This window comes from Danio aesculapii, chromosome 8 (genome assembly GCF_903798145.1).
Source record: "Danio aesculapii chromosome 8, fDanAes4.1, whole genome shotgun sequence".
NCBI lineage: Eukaryota > Metazoa > Chordata > Actinopteri > Cypriniformes > Danionidae > Danio > Danio aesculapii.
In genome coordinates, this window is record NC_079442.1 from 38,414,672 (window position 1) to 38,442,486 (window position 27,815).

The 27,815-nt window shown below is 35.0% G+C and overlaps 1 protein-coding gene across 1 annotated transcript in view; it reads right to left on the bottom strand.

Annotated features, from left to right (window-relative positions):
- Nucleotides 1-26,796, bottom strand: part of fnbp1l (formin binding protein 1-like) — a 100,624-nt gene extending 73,828 nt beyond the window's left edge. The window contains exon 1 of the mRNA XM_056463200.1: nt 26,610-26,796. Coding sequence (XP_056319175.1) covers nt 26,610-26,633 — 24 coding nt within the window. The 5' untranslated portion in view covers nt 26,634-26,796. The remainder of the gene's footprint in view (nt 1-26,609) is intronic.
- Between the last annotated feature and the right edge of the window lie 1,019 nt (nt 26,797-27,815).

Consider the following 27,815-nt stretch of genomic DNA (forward strand, 5'->3'; position numbering starts at 1 on the left):
AAAATGTTCAGTAGTGCCATAGGCGGAGCATGTGTAAGGCTGGGGAAGGCTTAGCCTCCCCCTGGCCAGAGACCACGGAGATTGCTGCAATGCAAAAAAAAACAAAAAACTGCATTGAAAACATGTCAATCAAATTTAAAGTTCCCCTCCGCACAAAAATGGAACTGTCCAACTCCGCACTTTGCACTGTTTACTGGAGTTCGCAGAAGCTCTGAAAATGAAACCAAAAGTGCAGGCCAGCGAACTGTTCTGATTTGCTCAAGAACATAAGTAATAAAATGACAATTGAGTAATACGAGAGAGGTATAATAATATATTGTGCTGGTTTACTTAGTTTTCAGTCTCCAACTGCTAAACTATGGCCTGAAGAATTGATATCTACTCAACTGAAAGTATTGTATTTCAAGTAAAAAGTTGTTTTGATTATCACTGTATTGTATAATTACAGGCTGGGGGTGGGGTGTTTGTTTTTGCTTTTTGTTTTTGTACGTTTATGCATATCAGAAAATGAATCCTGGAATTTGTGATCAATGTATTCAATGACCAAATAAAACTTATTTAACAAGAAACCAGACGGGAGTATCAATACGGCATAAGACTTTGTGGTTACATCATTTTGAAACCTCCCTTTCATTTTATAGTATGCATTTATAATAACCACTGCTGTTGACCAAAAGTTTATTACAAGAATATTCAATCACAAACTAACATAACTACTGAAAGGAACAGATCTCACAAAAACCATACTGTGTGCGCATGTCGATTTCCTGTAAATGATTGGAAAAAAATCTCTAAAACATATATACACAAAGTTAAAACTCTTGGTTAACTCATCTAAGCCAAATTAAGACTCGGAGATTTGCAAGAAAACTGATCTGGGATTAAGACCTCAGCACTGTGCAGTGAACTTAGTTGAGTTTTATTATTATTATTATATAATAAACAAAAGCTGGAGCACCACATGAGGGGTACAGGAGGAAGCTGTGTAATAACAACAGGAGATTTGTACTAATTACAGCATTTTATGCAGCTTCCACTTCCTGCAAAAAAACCAAGACATCAAGAACATCAACAAGGCTCAACTTTCATAAGAGGAACCTGTCCAAAAACCATCCTATAGCTAAAAAGAAATAGTTCAGCCCAAAACAGAAAATGACTATACTAAATCCAAATTCAAGTTATTCATTTCTCCTGGTGTGTTCATGACACACACAAGAATTTTTCAGCAAACCGGAAATGAAAAAGCCCACCAAATATCACTTAAAACAAGATTTAGGAGCAACAATATGAGGCATGCAGTAGGTTTCACTAATGTTAGGATTTAGTAGCTCTCCTGAATGGAGATTAAATCTGCAGTGCATTTAGAAACATTTTCAAGCACTGGACAGCTGCTTGCTTCTGTTCGGACATCATTCTGACAGCTAATGGTAGACAAGAACACACAATACACTTCTAGTCCAGGAAAGATCCACGGTAATCTAATCGAACAATTGGATACCTCTAAATATCTTGGGGTGGTCACTGACCGTACTTGGAAAGCCCACATTGACTACGTCTGCTCAAAGTTCCAAGTTTATGGAAAGCAGACTTGTTATGGCAGTCTTTCAGTTCAATCAAAAACAACTGGCATGTTTCCTGAAAAGGACAGTAAAGTATAACTCAACTTCTGATGCAGCATTTGACAGTCAATTCCCAGTCTACCTAAAACTAACTCAAGTTATTAGAGACCTTCTCGGCTGAACAGAGACAAAGATGAGATGTGCATTTATTTAGCGAGATGTTTGAATAGATGGTTGGTCTTAAAACACTTTATAATTAGCACTGCAGAAATAAAAATAAATGAATAAAATGCGTGTGTGTGTGTGTGTGTGTGTGTGTGTGTGTGTGTGTGCGCGTGTGTGTGTGTGTATGTATGCATGTATACACAGTTAAAGTCAGAATTATTAGCCCTACTGAATAATTAGCACCCCTGTTTATTTTTTCTCCCAATTTCTGTTTAGCGGAGAGAAGATTTTTTTCTCAACATATTTCTAAATATATTAGTTTTAATAACTCATCTTTAATAACGGATTTATTTTGACCTTAAAATAGTCTTTAAAAATTAAAAACTGCTTTTATTCTAGCCGAAATAAACAAAATAGACTTTCTCCAGATGAAAAAATATGATAGGAAATACTGTGAAAATTCCCTTGCTCTGATAAACATCATTTGGGAAATATTTGAAAAAGAAAAAAAAAAATATTCAAAGGGAGGCTAATAATTCTGACTTCAACTGTATACATATAGAAAATATATCTTCATAAGAGAAAAACTAATACAAATAAGTAAATACACAAGTAAAAATACATACCAGGGTTTTTGCCGGTTTCACAAACACTATAAACAAATGTTATTGTAAGGAAAGTAATGAAAAGCTATTTCTAAATAAAAAGTTAAAAGTTTCATTGAGATTAGGATTGTTGGTGATTGTATGGGTGTTAATGGCCAGAATGGGTAGCTATAAATGAACAAAGGAAAATTAGGACCTGTTAAAAAAAGATTTAAGACCTACAATACAATATTTCAGTAGATTTAAGGCTTTTGAAGGCTCCACATATTACATTTAACCACCTCTAATTAATTTCTAAAACACAGACAGAATTTGTACAATTGGCTTCATTTAAAGTACAAAAAAACAAACTAACCATAGGAGTTTGTTAGCTCATGTTGCTTGTTTTGTAGTGAACAATTCATCTGTTTATGTTATTATGGAAAAAAAATAGTTTGCCCTTGTATTCCAAAATTAAAATCTGAAAATGTTAAATTCTCAGATTACGTCTGTCTGAGGTACTGTGCTTGGTTATCATATTTAACCACACCCCTCCAAAGGTCGGTTTTGACAGTGCTGTGACAACAATCAGAAATGGTGAGGAAAAAAAAAACTCTCCTCAATACCCTTTTCCGGATCTTTCTGAACGAAACGCCTACTTTACTACATCCAATCAGCTTGCAGTAGAAAAAAAACATGCCATGCCCCGTTTTCTCATATAATATTCCGTTTCTCTAAGAACTGTGTCACAATACAAAAAAAATAAATAAAATAAAACGGTCACAACTTCCACTTCATGTGGATTTTAAGGAGAGTGAAGTGTGCATTAAAAAAAAAGTTTGATAATTTGATCCCTATAAAGTCATACAATGTATTTCCAAACATTTATACCCAAGCTATAAACTTTTATGCCAGTGTTTCTGTCATTTAAAGGTCCATAACACAGAAAAAACAGCTAGTCAAACTACAGCATGTTCGAATGTTGTGGTGTATGGTCATCAGTCTTTAAATGTTTGACTAATTTACAAGAAGCTTTTAGTTCAACGCCTGTTTCACATGGCAAGACTCAGTGGAGCGTGAGCAGAGTTTGTTGAATCTTCTGTGTGTCCAAGGGATATTTAATATTACACATTAATCTGATTTTAGTCACACATTAGATTAAACAACTGTACTTTATTAAAAGGCCACACTCATATTTTTCCAGAATGAGTCAAAGGGATACAAGGCAATATAATTTACACTCTCTGTGTGTCAGAAGTGTGTCAGACCCACATGTTTTTTTTCTTGGTCAGCTTCCCAAAAGATATTGCCAAGAACTATTCCCAATAAAACACTGAGGACTTCCATGTAGTTCATGCCTGCCCAAGCCATAATTTTAGCCAGACGTGTCTGTAAACACCTGACATGAAAATCCAGAGCATCATCTGAAAAACAACAAAATTCATAAAGTAAACACTCAGTTTACAAGTCATTTCCTAGATATGCCTGTCAGATCTCATATTTCTTTACGCATTTGATTCACACTCTTCCTGTAGCTGTCAGCACCTCACATCACAGACAGTCTCTTTCATCTCGCTGAATCTCAAGATGTGATAAAATGTGCCTAAAACCACCACAAAACCCTTGTAACATGGTCACATCCCACTGTTCCCCGAGGTGAAACTTTGTTAAGGTCTGGTGTTCAAGATTAAAGGCCTTTAATGCATGCCAGTCTGGAGGAGACACTTGTGTGTGTGTGTGTGCGTGTGGTGTAGGGAGTTGGTTCACTGCCTTGTGACTTAAGGCTGACACACTTTTAAGACCATTACAGCATGCTCTGACACTGATTATCCTTTCCACTGAGGGACACTTTATTTTCTATCTCGCTACAAAACTGCCCACTGAGCAGTGAACAATGGCAGAATCATCTCTTTATAGCTAAATGGCTCTAGAGAAGAAAACAGACATGTGATTCTGTGTTAACAGTAACAGATCAGCTGAGATCGTTTAATAAGCAGCTGTGTTGAGACTGATTTTTTTTTTTTGTAATGTATCGCAAAAAAAAACAAACAATATATTTAAAGGTTCAAGACACCCTCAAATTCATTTTTTGAGATTTTAACAGATTTGTGTATGTTGAGTATCAGTTAAGACAACATTAGCACCTGTTAGCTTTAATTGTGGAGAAAATGGGATAATTTTGAGCTTTAATCAGCTAATTTAATCTTCCAGGTTTAAAATAATTTTTGGGGCAGGATCAAAATCAGTGGTGTAGAGCAAATCTGCTAGTGGAGCGAAGACGCATTGGTGTCTCATTATTATTTTTAGCTGAGTTTTCTTATCCTATGCGAAGACCCTGCTTCTTAATTTTTCCTGAGAGCATGTGCTTTCCAAAGGCATGGCAGACCTGGCAAGCTGTGAGACCCAATGACTGGGTGAGACTGTGTCTGAGCATGGCACGCAGTATTTAACCGTTCATGTGTTGCATTTGTTTCCCTGCGATGCTGTCAGGGCTGATATAGCAAAGCTGTTGGTTTGCAGTAAGCATTTTTGTTGGAAGAGCTGTTCGAGAATGGCACACTTTGTCTTCTATCAGTTGAGTTTGTTACCATTCAGACTCCTCGCCTATCCGTGCTGCTGTGTTGGCCTATTTTTAAAATCCTCCAGATTACAGGCAGGGTTAATGGTTGGAATAGACAGGACAAGAGATCTGCTGCACTGCTATCCACTGTGTCTGCATTCAGACCCGGAGATTCAGAAGGAGAGAAGTCCTCCTTGTTTATAGTGTTTACATGACCATCTTTATAATGATATACCAAATTGTGGTTATATTTATATGAAATTGTGTATAACATATGTAGAAGGGCATTAAATTACTGTTTATTTCTTTCCATTTTAACTTCGTAAACTATAAAATCATGGGTCTCCTCACAGTTTGCGTTTTATTTTGTGAGCCAACTGACAAGAGTTGTTCGCTTCCCTTTTTCCCCCCTGCTCTGCCGGCCATGCCCACTCCTCCCTCTGCTCACAGGGCTCAACATGAATTACGAAGCTTTTTTTTTTATTATTATTCTGAGGTAGACTTGAACCGAAACAGGGGGGGGTTTCAGGGACCTTTAATATCCTGATATTTGGCAAAACATTATTAATTTTTCCATTTTTATTTATAATAGAAAAGTTTTAAATGTCGTATTATTATTACAGATCAATATTTTGGCTGCGGTCTATTACAGATTCTTCTTTAATACTCACTTCAATTTATTATTATTAATTTTTAAATGCATGTAATCATACATTTTACTCATGTTTAAGTGCTTTTGGCAATGAAGCCACAAATTTATACAAAGTACTGCAGTCAATAGGTTTTCACTGATGTTTTTGAATAATTCTAAAAAAAAGTATGCTCTTGAAGAATGCATTTGACCAAAACAGCAAAAAAATAAATACATTTAAATAGTATTAAAATTAAAGAACTTTTTTTTGTTTAAAAGTGCAAAAATAAATTAAGAATACATTTTATAAATAGTTAATTTAATAATAATATTGTGTTTAAATTTAATAACATAACTATAAATTTAATAACATGTACTTATAACAATCAATGTGTTGATGTGATGTCAAAGCTGAATTTTCCTCAAGCTTTGAAAACTATTTGAAATATGGTGACTGAGGTTTCAAGAAACAGTTATCAACAGTGTAGTATAGTAACATTATAAATGTCCATCATCGTAATGGTATTTTTAATCAACTTAACACATCTATGGTACAACTAAGTATTTCGTTTTTTTTATTAAAGCAACTCTAGGTCTATCTCCCCAAATCATTAGACAAAAAAAGACTTGTTTTTCCTGACCAAACTAACAATTTAAAACAAAACAAATAATGTATTGATCATGATAATCTTAACTGAATTCATGAAATGTAGAAGTTCGCAAGAGAATTTTTTTTTTTTTGCATTTCAATAACTCCCAAGTATGCACGTGGTTTGAAACGTCATTGGATATGCTAAAAAAACAAACTGTGTTTGGCACTTCACACCCAACATCCAACAGAGATGTCTCAGTCAGGCATGTTATAACCCTCAGAGACCAGCCAACCCATAAGAGCTTAACTTAATTCTAAAGACGGCAATTACTGATTCTCTTCCATGAGCACAATGAAGGGGAAAAAGAGCTCCAAACATCCGCAATCAATTAGACCTCCAGCACGCAGGGAGAGGCAAAGAAAGGCTTCCTTCCTTCACAAGAGACCAGAAGGATAAGGACACATAATGGACATGGAAATCATTTCCAGTTGACATTTATTATTAAGAACACTGCTATCACCATTAATCTCCATTTAAAGGTGAAGCGTGCTATTTCTGTGATGCTAGCGGCACCAAACACTTACACCCACATATAGATGGAGGTGTTCCCAAAACTCACATTATTGGTTTATATTCAAGCATGGAGCTAGCGATACAAAATCTAATTTGAGATTACCACAAGAATGCAAGATTAAACCAAAACAATGTTTACGTTAAAATGCAATGTGGCTCACTACAAAACTACTGATAATTGTAAATGTTGGATGGTTCAAAAAATAGAAATGCTACTGACATATAACTAGTAGGCTTCTGGGTCATGTTTGGGTTAGTAGATTCACCAAATATAAAATTACAGTTGATCACATTTATTTTTTTCTCCTTAACCTCTTACCGTTCCTATTGCCTATAGAATAATAATTAAAAAAACAACAACACGTGCCAAGCCATGAGATCCGAACGGAAAACTGTGTTAAAAAACCGAAGTATGTATTAAACCATCCCTAATGACTATGATACATATACATATATATATATACACATATACACATATACATATATATATATATATATATATATATATATATATATATATATATATATATATATATACACATATACATATATACATATATATATATATATATATATATATATATATATATATATATATATATATATATATATATATATATATATATATATATATATATATATATATATATATATATATATATATATATATATACACATATACATATACACATATACACATATACACATATACACATATACACATATACACATATACACATATATATATATATATATATATATATATATATATATATATATATATATATATATATATATATATATATATATATAAATATTTATATAAAATTTATAAACGTATAATATATATAATATATATAATTTATATATAAAATGACCGATATATAAAGTGCAACCATAATCTTTATCGAGTGAAAGTCATTACATTCTACTAAGGTAAAGCTATTAGTCGTCAGGGATTTCCAAAGTCATCTGGAAATTGCCAATGGAACCAATGGAAACCGAGTATAGTGGGTGCAGAAAGTATAAGTAAAGACAAATCAGGGATTTAGAAATTCTTTCTTACTCTTAATATGCGATTATTATATTATTCTTGCTATTATAATACAATTGAATTTTATATTTTGCCAAAAGTGTCATATCTCTTCACCAGCTGTCAGTTTGCGGTGTCCCAGCACTGAGATAAAAACAAACTCTGTTTTCTTTCATGTCTTCTCGAGCTTGGATGGACAATGTTATGTCAAAATACAAACCTTATTATATCAAAAAAATCACATCTTGCTCAATATCCACTTAATCACAATTAGTTATGTCAACATCAATGCATGGGTATCAGTATATAAGGTCAATCCCATTTGCTATTGAAGTGACCATATTCTTCAATTTTGTTTTGTGTTTTTTGCTATACGGCGGGGAAAATAAGTACACTGTAAAACCCAAAAAGTTAAGGTAACTCAAACCGTTTGAGGAAACCGATTGCAACAAAAAATTTAAGTTCAAAAACTAATCGTAATGAGTACTGTGAACTTAATCCATTTGATTAAACGAAGCAATTTGAGCACAGTAAAACCCAATAAATGAAGAGAACTCAAACCACCTGAGTACTGTAAAACCCAATAAGTTAAGGTTACTCAAACCGTTTGAGGAAAATGATTGCTGCAAACCACTGGAGTTAATGAGTACTGTGAACTTACTCCATTTAAGTTGAAGTAATGAGATATTTAATTAACTCATTACATTCAACACTGAGTTAAAAACTCTTTTCAAATGAGTAGAATTAACTTTTAGTCAATTTTGAGTTAACTACACTCACTTCATTTAATAAAGTTGACTGTTGGGTTTTACAGTGCATTGAAGATCAGGTTTTTTTCCTGTGAATAATATTTCTAAAAAAGTTGCTGACATGGAACTGAAACAGATTTTGGTAAAAACCCAAACAATACAAACATAAGAGCAAAGGGTTGCTTAATAACTACTGAGAGATTTCAGCTGCTGTCTGGGCTTTCACTGCTTTTCTACACCTTCCTTTCTTCATGTGTTCCCTGTGTCCTTTCCCTGTGTCATTTCATTTTATTATGCATAACTTAATTTGTAAGCTAATTAGATTTGGTTTCTTTGCATATATGGATTCCTTTGGTTGTTACCAACATCCAGGGAAAATTTCAAGTCAACAGCACCATTAGAAATATGTTTTCTGAGACAAATATACTTCTTTTTTCTCTGCTGTAAATGATCTGATCAGTGACTTAAAAACTATAAGTGATCCAACACATTCCTAATTCTATTTCAGAATCTACATTTCCTTAAGATGCACCCAAAAAGACCCACGTTAATATTATATTAAGTCATAATATCAGAAGAATCACTCCACAGTATCCAGTGCTAATTTTAACCTTAACCACAAGTAATCTGGTATGGCAACAGCATGTGAATAGGCCGGCTTCTCTGAATAAATTCTCCAGCAGAAGAACAGGATACAGCCGGCCACATAACACAGACAGACCACAATCACAGGATGAATCCAGGCCAATGGATCCACCAGACTGTGAAGAGCTTCACATGGAGGTATGGGTTTGTCATGAAAAAAAAAATAAGTGTTAAACCACCGATGTCCACAGCAGGTCTTTGCAGCACATAGGATCTTTACACTGGATTTGAGGGACAAATGGGAGAGCAATATCAACCTGTCATGATGCATTACAATGTTTTCACCTGCAAAATAAACTGTATTTGCATTGCTAAGGAGTTTTCAAGAGTGTTTTTCCGCAGTCATGTTTCAACATGTCAGCAAGCATTCCTGTGTCTCTATTAGCACGAGCAAAGCGAGAGAACTCCAAGACGTACTTTCAGGCCTGATTCATTTTAGTCTGTTTCCAAATAAAATATGCAAAACTGTGAGGTGAATACCAAATCTGACTCCGCTAAAAAAAAAACAGTGAAAGGCAGTGACAATTAAACTTATAGGAACAAAATTTGTGTGCACAAATCTGAGTCAAATCATTGAGTCTATTTATTTACTTATGTAAATAAATATATATTTATTCAGATTTTATATTAATTTCAGTAATATTACAGGCTAATGTGCAAAGGTTTATGTAATTTATGTTCAATACAGTTTGTAAAGTATTATTTTGTCTTTTAGTGGATATATTATATGACAGACTTGCTTTGTTCATCAAACAAGTGGATCTAATTAGACTTGCAGTGTCACCATTAAATAGAAGTTATTTTTTATTTCATATTTTAAGTTTTGAGTTACTATACTCCCAAAATCATAATGCATAAATCAGCAGATTTTTGTTACAAAATTCTGAGCAGAAATAGCAAAAAATATCCGCAGATTCTGTCTGGCCCTGCTTATGACTGAAAACGGCAGCTGATAACTAGTTTATACTATAGATAAAATTATACATTTACCCCAGAACACTTTAAAACTATTAATTCTAACTACAAACCTGACAAAAATCTTGTCGCCTATCCAGGCACAACAAATAACAACTTGACTTCTATCACAAGTGGCTTATATGAAAGGCAAAGGCCTCTAGATTACGCTTATTTTACCAAAATAAAATATGATAATGCTTTGATTTTTAATTATTTAATTAGGACGGTAAAGTCTGACTTTGCTTAGACAAAGGCCATGTCGATTAACAGAAATATTGTACAGTACAGAATATAAAGTCATGGTGCAGTGGAAAAAGAATTAACTTGTGTATGACTCCCATGAGCTTGGACGACTGCCTCCATACATCTCTGCAATGACTCAAATAACTTATTAATAAAGTCATCTGGAACGGCAAAGAAAGCATTCTTGCAGATTCTTTGGATTCATCTTCACTGCCTCCTCCATCTTACCTCAGACATGCTCCATAATGTTCATGTCTGGTGACTGGGCTGACCAATCCTGGAGCACCTTGACCTTCTTTGTTTTCAGAAAATTTGATGTGGAGGCTGAAGTATGAGAAGGATCGTGTTGAAGAATTTACCCTCTCCAGTGGCTTGTAATGTAATGGGAAGCACAAATGTCTTGATACCTCAGGCTGTTGATGTTGCCAGCCACTCTGCAGATCTCTTGCACACCCCCATACTGAATGTACCCTCAAACCATGATTTTTCCTTCATCAAACTTTACTGATTTCAGGGAGAATCTTGGGTCCATGCGGACTCCAAAAGGTCTTCTGTGGTTATTGTGATCATTCATCTGAAAAATACCTTCTGCCACTTTTCCAAATGATCAATTAGAAGTCAAGTTTTTATTTATTGCTCTTACAACGGTGATCGACAACAAGACTTTTGTCAGGTAGTGTATTCAATAATAGCGTTCAGATATTTAAAACATTTATTACACTATGGTTTACATGTTTGAGGTCATTTATAGGTATTTAAATGTCTCTTTATTACTGTTCAAAATCACTGCTTAATCCAGTATTTGTAAAAGAACAATACAATGTTCTGTTTACTTTCACTTATAATTATAACTGTATGCATTTTTAGTTTTTTTATTAAATATACCTGTGTATGTAAAAAAAATTGGTTTTAAAGACTGCAGTGGTGTAGTTTACTACTTTTTTTTAAATTTACCTCTAAAAAATTAAAAACCCTGACATTGTGTTCATCTATTCAATAATTCACAAAAACATGAGAATAATTGCAAAACAGATTTAGTGCATTCCTCCTTAAAAGCCTAGTCTGTTTCCTTTATAATTCCCAATGAGAAAAAAAAACTGCATAAAGAGAGCCCATTTTCAGTTATCAGGAATTATTAGTCCATTCCAGTAGTGTTAAGCAATTACACTACACGCATCCAGCTGTAGTATTTCAATGGAGCTTAATGATGTGCGTTAATGCAAAAATGGAGGGCTTCGTTTCCAAGTTATAGAGAGCAGGGATGCAGTGTCGCAGAGGGAGATCATTTGGAAATCATTAGCAGACACATCTTAGTGCATCATTACGATCTAAAAACTTCTGGAGTGTCTAGGAGACAAAGACATTTCACAAAGAATGTGAGTGTGATCATGTGCAAGCCAACCTAAGAATTAAGACCCCCATGCCCCAAAAGTCTGTCCGTCTTCCTGTACCAAAATGACCCTGATTAGACTGATAAAAGCACACCTATCAGGGCTAAAATGCAAACATGCAGCCCTCCAGCTTTATTCAATGGCTTTGATCCAACACCTAGTGCCTGCATCTTAGCCACTCTGACTGAAATAATCAGCTGTTTATACAGCGATCTGTCATGCCACAACAAAGAGATTTAAATAGGGCTGAACGACGAACAAGATCATACAAACAGAGCTGAAATTGAAACATTTGACAAGACTATTAAAATAAATGTTTTTAACTTAAAGAAATTACGACAGAAATCTAATTCTAGTGTTTACCAAACTATGATTCTTTGATGATTTCATAAAAAATAAAAAGCTAAGTTTTGTTGTAAAAGAAGTTATAGTTTCAGTTGGGTAAATTGAACAAGATTTACAAAATTGTTGCAGTTTTACTCAATCATTCATTATAAAGCATTTTGATAAGTTACTCTTAAACCATAAATCAATACAATAAAACCAATTAATCAATAAAACTAACAAAAATATATAGAAAACTAACTTTTGAGAAAAATAAAATGAATTTAATGAAGTTAATGAGGAGTAAATATATATGAATATATTCATTCTCAGTCTAACAAAATGTTAATTTATGTCTCTATTTATGGCAAAGGAATTTTTATGATTAACATTGGAACAATTTGACATGGAAATCAATATTGTGACAACATTGTTGGCCATATCAACAAGCACTAATGTCAAAATAACATTTATTGTTTGAATTTGCTAATAAAATGGAAAGAATTTGGAAGAATCGAACAGAAAACAAAAACTTCTTTTTGAAATAACATTTATTTTTTCTATTATAGATGGGATGTGCACTATAAAAATGTCTACTAAAGTGTTATTCATGCAAAAAAAACTATAAATAAGAATCGATTTTGATTCACTACAATGAAGATACACATCTAGTGGACTTAAATGAATTACTTTTACGCATAAATTAACCATTATTCTGTACATATGCACCAAATTATTAGCCCATTTTGAGTAGGAAAATACACATTTGTCAACGTATTCATTCTCAGAGTCTAACAAATGTTAATTTATGTCTTTATTAATGGTAAGTAAATTCTACGATTTCCATTTGACATGGAAAACAATATTGTGACAACATTGTTGGCCATATCAGTCAGCACTAGTTTCAAAACGGCATTTATTGTTTGAATTTGCTAATAAAATGGACAGAATTTGGAAATATCAAACAGAAATCAAATATTTCTTGTTGAAACAACATATGTTTTTGCCATTATAAATGGAAAGTGCACTTTATAATGTCTACTAAAGTGTTATTCATGCATCAACCAACAATAAATAGACGAAACAATAACAAAAATCGATTCTGTTTCACTAAAATGAAGATATACATCTAGTAGATTTAAATGAACTTACTTTTATACAATAAATAGTCATTAGTCTGTACATATGCAACCAAATTACAAGCCCATACCAAACATTTTGAGTAGGAAAACATTTATGAACAAATTTATTCTCAGAGTCAAACAAATGTTAATTTGTCTCTATTTATGATAAATTAATTTTACGATTAATATTAATACCATTTGACATGGAAAACAATATTGTGACAACTGTGTTGGCCATATCAGTCAGCACTAGTGTCAAAACGGCATTTATTGTTTGAATATGCTAATAAAATGGACAGAATTTATATCTAATAAAATATCTGATAAAATATCAAACAGAAATCAAATATTTTTTATTAAAACATTTGTTTTTGCTATTATTGATGGGGTGCACACATTATGAAGTCTACTAAAGGGTTATTCATGCATCAACCAACAATAAATAAAACAATAACAGAAATCAATTCTGAATAACTAATCGAATTAATTTAAATTTATTTTTATAAGTTAATCAGGCTTTAAAACATTAAGTTATGCAAAGTATAACTAGACATTTTTAGTCAGTTTTACTGATACAAGTTGAGATGACTAGAAAAGGTTAATTGATTCTAAAAAAAAAAAAAACAACAGCAAGATTTTTTTTACAGTGTGGCCTAAAATGTTGCCAACCCAGGCAGCTCACTATAGGCTGGAAAAAAAAGGAACAAAGTCTCTTCATGACGACACATGATGATCTTGATTAATTGCACTGCAAGGCATGAGAAACATAAAACATAAATGACAGGAAGACAGAATTATATTTAACCATATCCAGCATACATATCAATATCAATGAGCTCAAAATCCATAATAAACAATATTTACATTTTCATGTTTAACCCGTGAGGCCCTAAAGCTCACAGCAACGTGCGTTGATTGCGTAATCTAACAGGGCAAACTGTTACTGCTCATATACACCATTTTAATGATTAACTTTAACATGCACAGCAGACACTTCCATCACGCTACATTTGTCCAGATCATTTAATAGTGTGCAAGATTAATCCAAGCTTAACACACAGAGCCAAGATTTCCAGTCAGGTTAAAGCACATGGATTAATGAGTTGCTACCTGACTTGCATAACTAGAGAAAAACAAAAAGACACTTGAGCTGTGCATTTCAGCGCTGAGCCGATTCAGTATACTGTGCTAGGAGACGCATACATAGCACCGGACTCCCCTGGAAACTGCTGCTCTCCTATGCAAATCCACAACACATTCATTAGAAACGAGAAACAATCTCAAGCTGCGTGGTGTCCTGTGTGAAGAAACTGTTAAACTGTCTCTAACGTATTGGTCTAAGTGAATAAATGTACATTTCCAGAGCATTCGGACTATTCTCATGGCTCCATATTCATTTCCACGGGCCATAAAAAACGCAGAGCATGTCATCCGACAAAAGGTGGGAGACAACAAGACGACCAGTCTGGTTCTCTGTGTTTTCTCTCCCTCTCTTTCTGTAAACAGGCCTGTGTGATTTGCCAGGGGAATAAGGGGCCCTGTAAATGTGAAAGAAGCTGTCTGTGAACAATGAACTCCGTTAGCCTCACCACACAGATTCAGGCCAATTCCCATCCAGCTCGCCTGTGCGAAAGCCCAATTAATTTTCCATCAAGAGCTGCAAACAATTCATCCTAAATGCTTAGGTCTAGTGTTTATGAATTATAAAAGGGGTTTGTGCATCTTGTGCTTGTTCTGTAGTGTCTCTTGATCAGGTTATATAATAGAGCTATAATATCATGGATTGGCACAGGATCTATAACACATTCTTCAAAATATCTCATACACTGTAATTGTAAAGGATTTTTGAAAATGGGTGCAACAAAAAAAAGCTAAAAGGTGTGTTTTTTGTTAGTTTTTTTTTTTAAATAGATGAATTAAAGATCGAATCCATTAATGAGCAATATTTATACAAATTTATATACGCTTCATTAGGCATGGGATGATAACCTATTTCAAGGTATACCACAGTTTGGAAAAGGCAAGGTTTTAAAACCGAAAAAAACTTCTCCAATACCATTCGTATGTGTACGATTTTTTTTGCTTACGTTTTTTTGTTTGTTTGTTTGTTTGTTTTTTTAGGACAACAGTATCACCAGCAGAAAATATGCCATTTTTTATTTTGTTAAAAAAAAAAATAAAATTTTGGTTTGGTTTTTTAACCCAAATGAATTACTGACTGCTGCTGTCTTCATTTAGCCTGGCATGTTTATTACTCCACAATATTTTAAATGTTTCTCAAAATAAAATATACTGTGTTCAAAAAGGAAAAAAAACTGTTGTTTTTTACCCAGACATTTAAAAAGAACATATTTTAGAGCAGTAATCACAATACCCTGAAAGTGTGAAAATTTAATCCAAGGTTATTATACCGTCAGAATCTTATACCGGCCCATGCCTACGCTTCATGTACAGAGTCTTCAAGACACAACATCAAACCTGTGTGATGTCATGGAACACAAAAAGAGTATGAGTGGGTCCAAATTTATTCCTCTAAAGGAAATGAGTAAGAGGTATTAAATACCCAACAAAAAAGAAAAAGAAAAATTCCTACTTATAATGTAGTATCTCAGACATCACGTGACAAGTGACTCTTAAAAACTCCCAGACCAAAATGGTCCCGTTTGTCCAGTTCATCTTAAAATAAAGAAGGACTAATATTTCATATGGGTAGTAGAAATCTCAAAATGTTTACAGGGCTAATAACCACAAATCCAGCAAATATTGTTTTTAAACCAGGTTCAGTTCAACTATAAAAATAAAAACAAAACATTTAGTGAATGTGAGAAATCTGAGAGTCTACTTATTCATTCATTCATTCATTTTCCTTTGGCTTAGTCCTTAATTATCAGAGGTCACCACAGCGGAATGAACCACAGACTATTCCACCATATGTTTTACACAGCCACAATCCAGTACTGGGAAACATTCATACACGCTCGCATTCTCACACACAAACTACGGCCAATTTTGTTTTACCCAATTCACTTATACCACATGTCTTTGGACTGTGGGGGAAACCTGAGCACCTGGAGGAAACCCACCCCAACACGGGGAGAACATGCAAACTCCAAACAGAGATGCCAACTGGTCCAGTTGGGCCCAGTATATTTCTGTCATAATAAAAGTTAAACCAAACTTTTGTGTGGATGTGTTGATGGGTTGTTGGGATGGCAGTTGAGCCTCTGTGTGCACGACATGAAGATAGTTTTCTCAAATTAAATGGTAAAATGTTTGTGAAGTGACTCTCAGATCAGCTCTAGAGAGGAAAAAAAATAATTCACACCTTAATAGATGTGTGTAGTACTTAGAAACATCCATTTGAGAACATTTGAGAGCATTCCTAAACACTTCTAATTGGTCAATATGTTCACATGCTCAACATATATGACTGATAAGTCAGGTTCGATCAACTGATCTAATGAATCAACTGGTCTACTTCAAATTTGATTGGTATCGAAGATGATACTTTTGACAACCCTAGTGTGCAGTTTCCAGAACTGCAGCATTGATTCAGACAGATTATGCTGATTTCATATTTAAAAAGACTTCATATTCAAAAAGAATTATTTCTATGCTCATTGGGAATATGTGACTTAAAGGTTACGCTGCACGTTTCAGATGACAAATCAGTGCCCAGATACAGTGTAAACGACATATACAGCGAAGCACTGACCTAACCTTAACTAAATCTAACCAAAAGTGTTTTCAAAAGCAATTGCAAGAGAAAAGTCCACTGCAACCACATAGTTTCACATTGGTTTTACATTGCTTTAATCTCATTTGAGGGACAGTGCTTTACTGGAATCAAAACCCGAACTGGCCATGCCAGAAAAGTTGTCCATATGGAGATAGAAAGGGGAGGCAAATATTCAAAAACATGAAAATTATGCTTGATTTCTTGATAATATGAGCCTGGAAATATCATTAGCGTGAAAAGGAACAAAAGTTGTTGGTGTCACACTTAAATTACAGGGCTAATCCATGGTACAGGGACATTCATTTATGACCAAAATGTGGCGCTGTTTATCCAAAACAATAGAGTCTATAGTGGCACCACACTAGACAAACGTTTTCAACCCGGGCTAATTGCTTCTGATGAGGCCACCTAAATAATGCAAGAGGACAAAGGAGAGCTTCAGAGAACAGCTATTTTTGGACCACCATCATGTAGGGGTTTGGTGGAGAAGATCACAGGACATTCTGCCGGTTTTTCAAACTCCGGTTCCGGGCCAAGGAGCACAGAACTTGTTTGTGTGAGTCGTGCTCCATAAATATTGGCTGTGTGCAATGCAAAAAAAATTGGTTGCATGCCAAGGTTTGATGGTCCAATTAGTCAATTCCTGCAGAAAAATAAGCAACGCACCCTTGGTTACGATAACATTGACTTCAAAACTAAATTAATCTTTGTTGCATGATATGAACGAACATTTGCACCCAGCTGTTGGTCTTTCAAAGAGCGCCAGGGGCCGAAGAGAGAGCCAAGAATGAGCTTTACATGCTACAAAGATCCGATTGTGTGTGGATATTCACTCTGTAACCAAACATAAACAAGAGCTTGTGTTTAAGCAAGATACTGTGAGCCAGTTTTAAGAAGTTTGTTCTGATCGGAGCAGAACAAAATTTTTTAAATCCAAAGCCGCTGTTGGGAAAAGTGGCCAAAAGCAACTATCAACTATTTAAAATATCCATGACATGAAAAAAATCATTCATCCAGAACTCCAGTAACAAGTCACAGAACTAAACAATGATCTTTTTAACACCCTAAAAAAGCAGAAGCAGAGAGAGTTATCAATTCACAATCAGCGTTCATTCTGCTGAAAATGGGTCAGTGATAACAAGAGCACAAACTGGTTCTCTCAACACAGACACATGTTGTATGTAAGCGAAACATTACTCACACATGCCAATAAACATCGGAAAGCTCTGGAATGACATACTAAATGTTGGGGGTCAAAGGTTCAAACAAATTGTTTCCTGACCTACTCTTTTCCCACGACTATATTCTGAGCATGTGTTTAGGTCTATAGCTCTTCTGGCATATTGGCAGTGATGGCAGTCTTGGCACACAGTAATAACGACCAGCCAGAGTTTATTACAGTCAGAGTTCACCTGACTGAACTGCAGGTATCCCAGATTAGCAGCTCTCAGCAATCTGCGCGCCTCAACTGTAAACCTCTGAACTGTGTCACTGAGAGAAATATCAATAGACGGTTACAGAAAAAGTTTGAGTAATAAAAGTCAACAATTGTAGAAGAAAAAAATAAAGTTAAAAGTTAAAATCCAAAAAGTTAAAATTCTTTTTTAATTATTATGTAAAGAAGACAAACATATTTATGTGCATTTAAAAGATTGCATATTAAAATACATTTTTGTGCAATTTGACATGCTTTTTTTTTTCTTTTCTTTTTTTAATGGCACACTGTGTTCTGCATCCTGATTGGCTGTAGACCATTGTCAATCAATCTCCTCCATGTCTCCTGTACAGTACAGAATACTGTTGCCCCCTTCCTCGCCATGTATCTTTCCTCTAACATTACTTCCGCTGGTTTTTATTTTTTTTTGCTCTGCCCTGTCTATGAACCGCCGAATTCTGCTGGCATCAGTGCGCGAGAGAGGCACGTTCACTCCGCTCCGTGCTCAACTAAAAGTTTTTTAATAATCAAACATTTCCACGTCGCCCGACACGATGAACCAATTATGAAGTTTGTTACCAATGCTTTTAGTAATGGATTTTAATCGATTTAATCGACTCGTTGTTGCAGCCCTAGTTTCATTCTATAGTACTGGACTTATTTTTCTACGAAAGTTTGAACTTTGAGTGTTTAACCAAGAGAGAAAAGTGTGAAAATGTTAATGCCTGTCTGAGAAAAGTGTATAAAGTGTGTAGTGAGGGGTTTTACAGCCTTAAAACATCTGTTATATTTGTTAAAAAAAACTGACTACTTCGCATATTGCGGGCTATTTTTAAGAATGCAACTCCCACAATAAATGAGGGACCACTGTATATTAGTATGATTACTTATTATTCTAAACATTTTAAAAGTGCATGTCAGAATAAGCATGGTTTATTTATTGTACATTACATATTTCTATTACACTGAAAGATAAAGATCAATTTCATCATTTTCATCATTTCATCAATTTCATTTTTTTATTCACAACAATAAATTGACACTTCACTTGAATTCAATATGCATTTTTGAGCATTTGAAAAAATTAAATGATCACATATGCTTTTAATTTAAAGTAGACACCAATTTGGAACTTCTTTCCATAAAACCAAATACTGACAAATAATTTCATTTTGGTAGCTATTTTAGATGTACAGACAAATTACATGAACTTACTTCATTACGTGTGTGTTGAATGTACAAGTGCTTGATTTTATAACACAAATGTTAACAGAGATTGTTTTGCAGCTATTGAAAAGCACAGATGCAGGATGTCAAAAGTCTGACCAGTCTTTAAGATTCCCTACAGCGGCTGAACTGTCCTGACTGGAGCCTGCTTTGGTCTTGGGTCACTGCAGGGGATAAGGACAGAAGTTGCTTTTTATGTATAACAAGCCTCTTGGTCAAATCTTGACATGACCGTTTACAAGAAAAGTGAATGGTTTTAGATCAGGCACAAAGGGCAAATTCAATCAGCAGATTCCCTCATGATAGGTTGTTATTTCCGTACAACATTTTAAGAGAAGCACACTACTTTTATCAGAAAAATTTTAGAACTACATCAGTTTAAGAATAGAGAAAAATCCCAGACTCAACAAAACACGTTTAATGAATTAAGATCTTAATGAACAAGCAGTATATTATTATTCATAGAGATGTTCGAACGTTTCTTTAAAAAGATTATTCCGTTTTATACAGAATTAGTCCATTCAACTGACAGTAAAGTTGTTGGCATTATAGCACAAGAATTCTGCACAGAACAAATGTAAATAATACTAGGGTTGCACGATACTGGAATTTAATACAAATCAATAGTGAAATTTTTAAAAACTAAACTTCCCGATAACATTCGAGCGCTATTGAGCACGTTCTTAAGCCATTGTGTTTACGTGGTCAACAGAAATGACTGTGATTGGCCGTGAAAGTAATTAGTTCACCGAACTCACCACAGTTTATTGAGTGCAACCACAGATACAGTGACACTGGATCGTTCGAAAGCCGTGATTCATCAGCGGATCGCTCGTATGTCAGCTTATAGACAAACCAGCTGATCGACGTGACTTTAAAATGCTCCAGTGTGCCTGTATCTGTGGTTACACACAGTAAACACCGGTGAGTTTGGTGAACTGATGACCATCACAACCAATCACAGTCATTTCTGTTGAGCATGTGAACACATTGGCAAATCAGCACTGTTTAAGAACGCGCTCAGTAGCGCTCAAATGTTAGCGGGAAATTGATTTAAAACTTCAATATTGATTGATACCGAATTCCAGTATCGTGACAACCCTAAATGATACATTTATTTTAATAATAAAAATGCTTCTTTAGCCAATTAGAATGCTAGATAAAAGGCCTCTGAAAAGTAAACTTGCACTTTAAAAATGTTGAGAATTATAATCATCCTACATTTCAATGAACAAGAAATAAGTTTCATCTATACTCGCTCGCTTGATGACATTGACCTATTCAATCCAAAACTGAAACCCAAAACACTACAGAGCACGAAAACATGCATGAACTAAACAATTACTCTCCAAGCACTGTAACAGGTCTAACCAGTCTGCTCTACAAAAGGCTGAATCACCACAAGCCAGGCCTGTTAGCAGATGCATCCATTCAAGATCAGAAAACTGATCATAGCATACAAACCACCAGAACTGTGCAGTGGATCCTCTAAGGCCACCATACAAATGTCAAAACAAAAACTCATCAAGAAAACTGAGCTAATAGCAGATAGAAGAAAAAAATTTTGATTTGACTTATTGACCCAGTTGTGTTGTTGATTACTGCGCCAGTGGTAGATGCAGGATTTGAACAGCGGTGGTAGCAATATCTATGTCAACGTTAACGGTCTACGCAGGGTTTTCAATCTCGGTGCTGGAGGTCCAATGTCCTGCAGAATTTAGCTCCAACGCCAATTAGACACACCTTGGTTAGCAAATCAAGCTGTTACGAGGTTTTCTAGAAACATCCTTGCATGTCTGTTTAGGCAAGTTGGAGCTAAAATCTGCAGGACGCCAGACCTCCACGACTGCTGCTGCGTCCCAATTTGCATACTATCTGTCCTAAATAGTACTTGTAAATAGAATTAGTATGTCCCAAACAGTAGTATGTTGAAAAAAGTATGCCAAAGGTTTCCGGATGGTTTACTATTTGGGGTAAAAATTTTAGGTGTAGAAGCGTCCATACTCTAACTGCTGATATTACCGACAGTACATTGCGTGTTGTAGACTTGAATATGATTAGAACTACAAACGTGGGTGAAAAGTGTAAATAAAATACAAACATGATGGACGCGCGAGACCAACCGTTAAGTAGAGACGCTCCAGTAAAGATGTTTGTATGACTGTTAATTAATATCTATCTCACTGGAAAATATTTAAAATCGCGTTTTCTGTGTTATATTACATCACCAACAACAATACTGAACTTATATAAAGATGTGTGTGAACATTAACGTCTGAATGCATAATTATTCAAAGACCTAAGGAGATTTCTCTGCATGAAAGACTCTTGAATGGGAGATTATCCTGCTGCTGCTTCTCCAATAAGGTAGGAAATTAAACATGGATCATGTGTGGATGATTGACAGGGCTCATAACTAAGCAACATAGCAAACTGTTAATAAGGAAGTAGTATGTCCCAAAGCTTGCAAACACTTCTGTTACACACTCAAAAGTATATTTTTCTGTCACAAAAAAGTACATTCTCTTAGGGCGTAGTACAAGTATGCGAAATAGAATGCAGCATCTGTTTATAAACCCCTGGTCTAGCGGAATATCGAAGACAAATGTTAGCAGGTGAGCAATTCCATACAAATGTCAACCCTTCCATGCCAAAAAATAAAGTTTTTACCAAAATAGTGAAACCCTTTCTATGTTGTTTGCTTAGGTATGTATTTTACAGTACTGTAAAAATACTGAAAAACGTCTTGGTCATTGTCTTAAAACAATTATATTTGATTTACCAAAGCAACACAAATGACAATTTTACATCTATCACACCCATAATGGTTACCTATGGTTAGTTCCCAGCAAGCATTTTTGTTTTTAAAAGATGTCTAATAGGCGTCTAAACAGTCGTCTTGGCTAAAACTAGTCTAAATTTGGGCTGTCATTGAAAATCTAATAGACGTCTAAGAATAGGCTAAAACTAGACTAGTCATCAAAAAACAGAAATGAACAACTACACATATACAGTCAGTCTAATCTGTATATTTGACGACTAGTCTAGTTTTGGTCAATTAGATTTTCACTGACAGCCCAAGTTTAGCCTTGTTTTAGCCAAGCTTTCTACGTTTAGATGTTTAATAGATGTCTATTTAACACACAATTGCTTGCTGGGTTGTTTTGGAAAATATAAATAGATGTTTCAATATAATGCATACATAGCTTTTCTGTGAATTAATGTTTTAGATTTTTAATGCAAATGTCAAAATGAGTTTAAACCAAACTTTGAATCCCTAAAAAGAAACTCAAGTTGACCCACATGAACACAATCACATTCTTAGCACTTTTCAAAAGCACTTGATAAGATACTACACAAGATACTTACAAGCCAGCTTGTGCACAAGACATTTTCTTGCAACATTTGGGTGTGATTGGTTTACACCTTTCACTAGTACCCAAGGAGTCACGCCACTCATTTACCAACACTTCACAGATAATGAACAATATAAAACATGTTAATTGAGTTTACATGACTCTTAATAGAGCACAAACGAGACTAACAAAGAGTGCATTTGAGGATACCCATGACGGAAAGTGCACAAGCGTTTAAAGGATAGAATGGCATTTCATTCATCAGAGCCAAGGCTAAGGCTGGAAAAAACATCTACATTTTATGACTGAAAATACATTCGCCATGAGACAAGCAGGCAACATGATTATTCAGCATGTTCCAAGTACAAAGGGATTTGTCAAAGGATTACAGATGAGTACGGTCTACAAAAGACCACTGCAACTGAGCAGGATATGCCATATTTCACAGCATAAGGGAATTACGGTACGAGAAATTAAGATCCAGCCAAATGTAAGGAGAACTGAAAGTATCGGATGTCCAACACCAAACATTCAACCACATCTGTAAGATCTGGATTCTGTTTAGTCTAACAAATCAAATGTGCATTTGACAGTATAATTTGCTCAGTTTGCTTTAGTCTAACCAAGTGTACAGGGCTCACGTTCGTGATCTTATTAAAACTACACTAACACATTCGAGGCTGGTTTAAGAACAACTAGCATGAAAGTTGTTTTTATTGTTTTATTAAATGTCTAAATGAGTGTGCATGTGTTAGGAATAAAGAAGTTTTAAAATGTAAATAATACAGTAGCTCTGGGGCAGCACGGTGGCTCAGTGGTTAGCACTGTCGCCTCACAGCAAGAATGTCACTGGATCAAGTCTTGGTTCAGTCAGTTGGCATTTCTGTGTGGAGTTTGCATGTTTACCATGTGTTGGCGTGGGTTTCCTCCGGGTGCTGCAGTTTCCCTCACAGCGCAAATACATGAGCTATAGGTGAACTGAATAAAATAAATTGGCCGTAGTGTATGAGTGTGAATGTGAGTATAGGTGTTTTCCAGTACTGTGTTTCAGCTAGAAGGGCATTCGCTGTGTAAAACACATACTGGATAAGTTGGCGGTTTATTTCGCTGTGACGTCCCCTGATGAATAAAGGGACTGAGCCGAAAGAAAATGAATGAATGAATGACAGTAGTTCTGATTTAGAATAGCATTAAGGTTTTAGAAGGTGCTTCAAGCAGACAGACAACCACAAACATGGTACTAGATGCTCACATGAGCTTAAATTGGTCTTTTTTTGACTCTCAAACCACAGATGGCTATTGCATTTATGAATCACCAAAGAAAAATCTTTCTTAAATGTTCTACAGAACATTTCACTGACATCTTGAGGATGATACAATTTAAAGCACTTATTATTCAATTTTGGGATAACTATTCTGTTAAGTGGTCATGATGCATTTTGGAATATGGTCAACTAACTAATAAATCTGACCAGCCTGAAAGTTGAAGCAGCATCAGAAGCTGTCAATAGGTTAATTATATAGTTAACTTTAAGAGCAATTTCATGCAAATGTCAACCTTGCCATGAAAAAACGTTTTTACCAAATTAACGAAACCCTATTTAAGTTGTTTGCTTAGGCTTGTATTTTACAGTACTGCAAAAATACAAAAAAAATGGCTTTATAAAAGTTAAAACAATAATATTTGACTTGCCAAAGTCACACAAGTAGCAATTTCACATCTGTCACATCCATAACGCTGATATGTCACATTCATAATCAAGCTTTTTCTCTAATAAATGCACAAATGTAAAGTAAAATAAAATAAATTATTTCTGTTCTATAGCGAGCCAACGCTCATCCTTTTGAATAGTTTCTTTTGGGTTGTGCAGTTTAATTAACAGACGTTCTACAAAGTATGTTATATACTGCAAACTCGCTAACTTTTTTGGTCACATCCATAACGCATGTTTATTTTCCTTGTTTAAAATGTTTACAGATTATGGAAAAATGCCATCTCGATAATTATTTTTCCATATGGAACAATAAAGATATATATTTCGATATCAGTTGTTAATGCTTCCAGATTTAAAAGAGTTCCCCAACAATGACTGAAGCCACAAAAATCAGAAGGTCCATTAAAAGGCATAACATTTTCAGCCAATACATTTTCGGTGGCTGAAAATTCAGTACATCTCTAATATCAACACCATAGAGTAAAAGTCCAGAGCTCATCATTGTGATTGTCATAAATTGTATCGTGATTCGATATATCGTTTATCTGCCCAGACCTACTCCAGATTTATATTTTTCAGATGCCATAACTCTGTGGTCAGTTGTTTTGGAAAATATAAACAGGTGTTTCAATATAATGTTAACATATACTTTCTTAGTCAATTAATGTTTGGAGTTTTTACTGCAAATGTCACATCCATAACGCTGGACTTGCTCATAAAGGATATAATAAAAAAGTTATACTGTCAAAAGAACTCCAAAACCTGAACTCTCTCCCTCTCACATTGAGGTAAAGTTGGCTTTATATTCTCACATTTGTTCAGTGACAGATTGTGACATGCTCCCTATATTGTTTACCAGGGTACTTTGAATATTCAGTCTGAAATCACATGCAAGTATGACTTCAAAACAACATTAGCACTATTTATTTGACTGCGAACAATGCTATACTTTGGTACTGCTGATTTGACTTCCCTATTTAGTATTTGCAAAGAATACTTTTCTGCATTTATATTATTAATGAGAAAGTCTGAATGTGTGTATATAAAACCAACTTTACCTCAATCCCTCTCACTCATTGACAAGAACTCAACAATAACAAAATGTAACAGTTAATAATCCTGATGTTTACCAAATTAGTACTTCAAGTACACAGTAATAAGAGTTAAAACTAAAGCAGCGATTAAACCACCTTGTCCAAACAAGAACTACAGTACGACGACGCATGGGATATTTCAAGCACTAGGCTACCTCACTCAGTCACACATCCTCTCCTCTGCTCTGCTTTTTGTCCAGTAGCCCAATCTGAAGGGCAACACCCCTGTAACAGACCCACACACACTCGACGGGCTTCATTGTCTCCCGATAGTTCAGCTTATACCGAAACGATACGTATTTTCATTACTAAACAGGCCAGTTTTGTCAACGGAACATGGCAGACTTCAAGCCCAGACAATAAAAGACGAGGGATCAAACTGCAGCAGTGTTGCCAATGCCCTCAACCCGTTGAAGAAAATGAAATATAAATCCAACCAATACATATGCACGTTAGAACATTCATCCCATGTTATTTATTGTTATCACCATCTTCTACATGGACTGTCAACAATATAAGAAACAACAGAAACATATTGTTGGGAGAAAATGCTGTGTTTGTGACTATATTTATATGATCTCGGTTACATACGAGGATCATCTCTTCCCACCTTAGTCATCGAAACTGGGTGTGAAACCTGAAGATTGCGGCTTGATTAGGAATGTCACTGGAATAATAAGGAACGTCACGCGTGGTACAATTAAAACTTGCTACGTTCTCAAATGTTACAATGTCTCAAACTCTCCCATTATTTCAGGCGGTAAAGGTGTATTGGCACAGCAAACCAGCGGGACACGCGGAAAATTCAGACAGTCCGACTAGGGCACCTTTGCTGAAGTCATGCCAAAAAGCGACTTGTTTGTGAGTGAACAAAAGGCCACACGGAATGAGCAATGGGAAAAGTGCGCTTACCCAAAGATCCGTTCCCCAGCTCATGGCGAAAAAACTCCAAGAACTAACGTCTCCTCCGCTTAAAACTCCAGGGTTGCTTGTTCTTCCCTCTCTCTGCCGTCGTGTAACTCTCTATAGTCTCCAGTGAAGCCAGCAGCGACAACCTCACGGCTCAGGGTTTTCCCATTTCCGACACACACACAATGCGCCTCTGCCGCGGGGAAATGGAGGGATGTGTGTGCGTCCAACAGCGCCTCCTATCCGCCACAGCTTGTACGTAGAGAGTTTGGATGTCTGGCAATCTTCTAGAATAGAGCCCAGATTTTACAAGCAGATTTTTATATCGCTTAAATCTACAAGAGTTTGATAGATATGCAGTGTTGGGGAAAGTTACTTTTGAAAGTAACGCATTACTCCCCAAAAAGGTGCATTACTCAGTTACTTTTACTGAAGTAAAGTTGGTTTTATATTCTCACATTTGTTCAGTGACAACTTGTGACACAGTCCCTATATTGTTTAGCATGGTACTTTAAATATTCGGTCTGAAATCAAATATAAGTATGACTTAAGAACAACATTAGCACTATTTATTTGACTGTGACCAATGTACTTTGATAGTCATTGGCTGCTTATATGATTTTACTATTTTGTATTAGCAAAGAATACTTTTCTGAAAATATATTAAAGAGAAATTCTGAATGTGTGAATATAAAACCAACTTTACCTCAATGTTGCTTTTTATGTTATGTATGCATTATGTTACTTTTGAGTTGGCATGAGATGGTATAGGATTCTGACGGTATGATAACCTGGATAAAAAAAATATCACGGTTTCACAGTATAGTGATCACCGCTCTAAAATATATTTTTTTTAAATGTCAGAGTAAACCCCCCCCCCTCCCCCTTTGAACACAATATATTTTATTTTGAGAAACTTTTAAAACATTTTGGAGCAGTAAACATGTCAGGCTAAATAATTAAAATGAATCATTGACTTCTGCTGTCTTCATTAGTTTCAAAAAGACAGATTTTATTTTATTTTTTTACAATTTAAAACAGGATCTTTGGATAACTTTTCTGCTGGAGATAATGTTGTCTTAAAAACAAACAAACAAAAAAATAATTTGTCGGTACGGTATAGCAGAACATTTTGGTGGTTTTAAAACCTTGAGTTTTCCAAACCGCGGTATACCTTGAAAACGGTTATCATCCCATGCCTACCAAAGG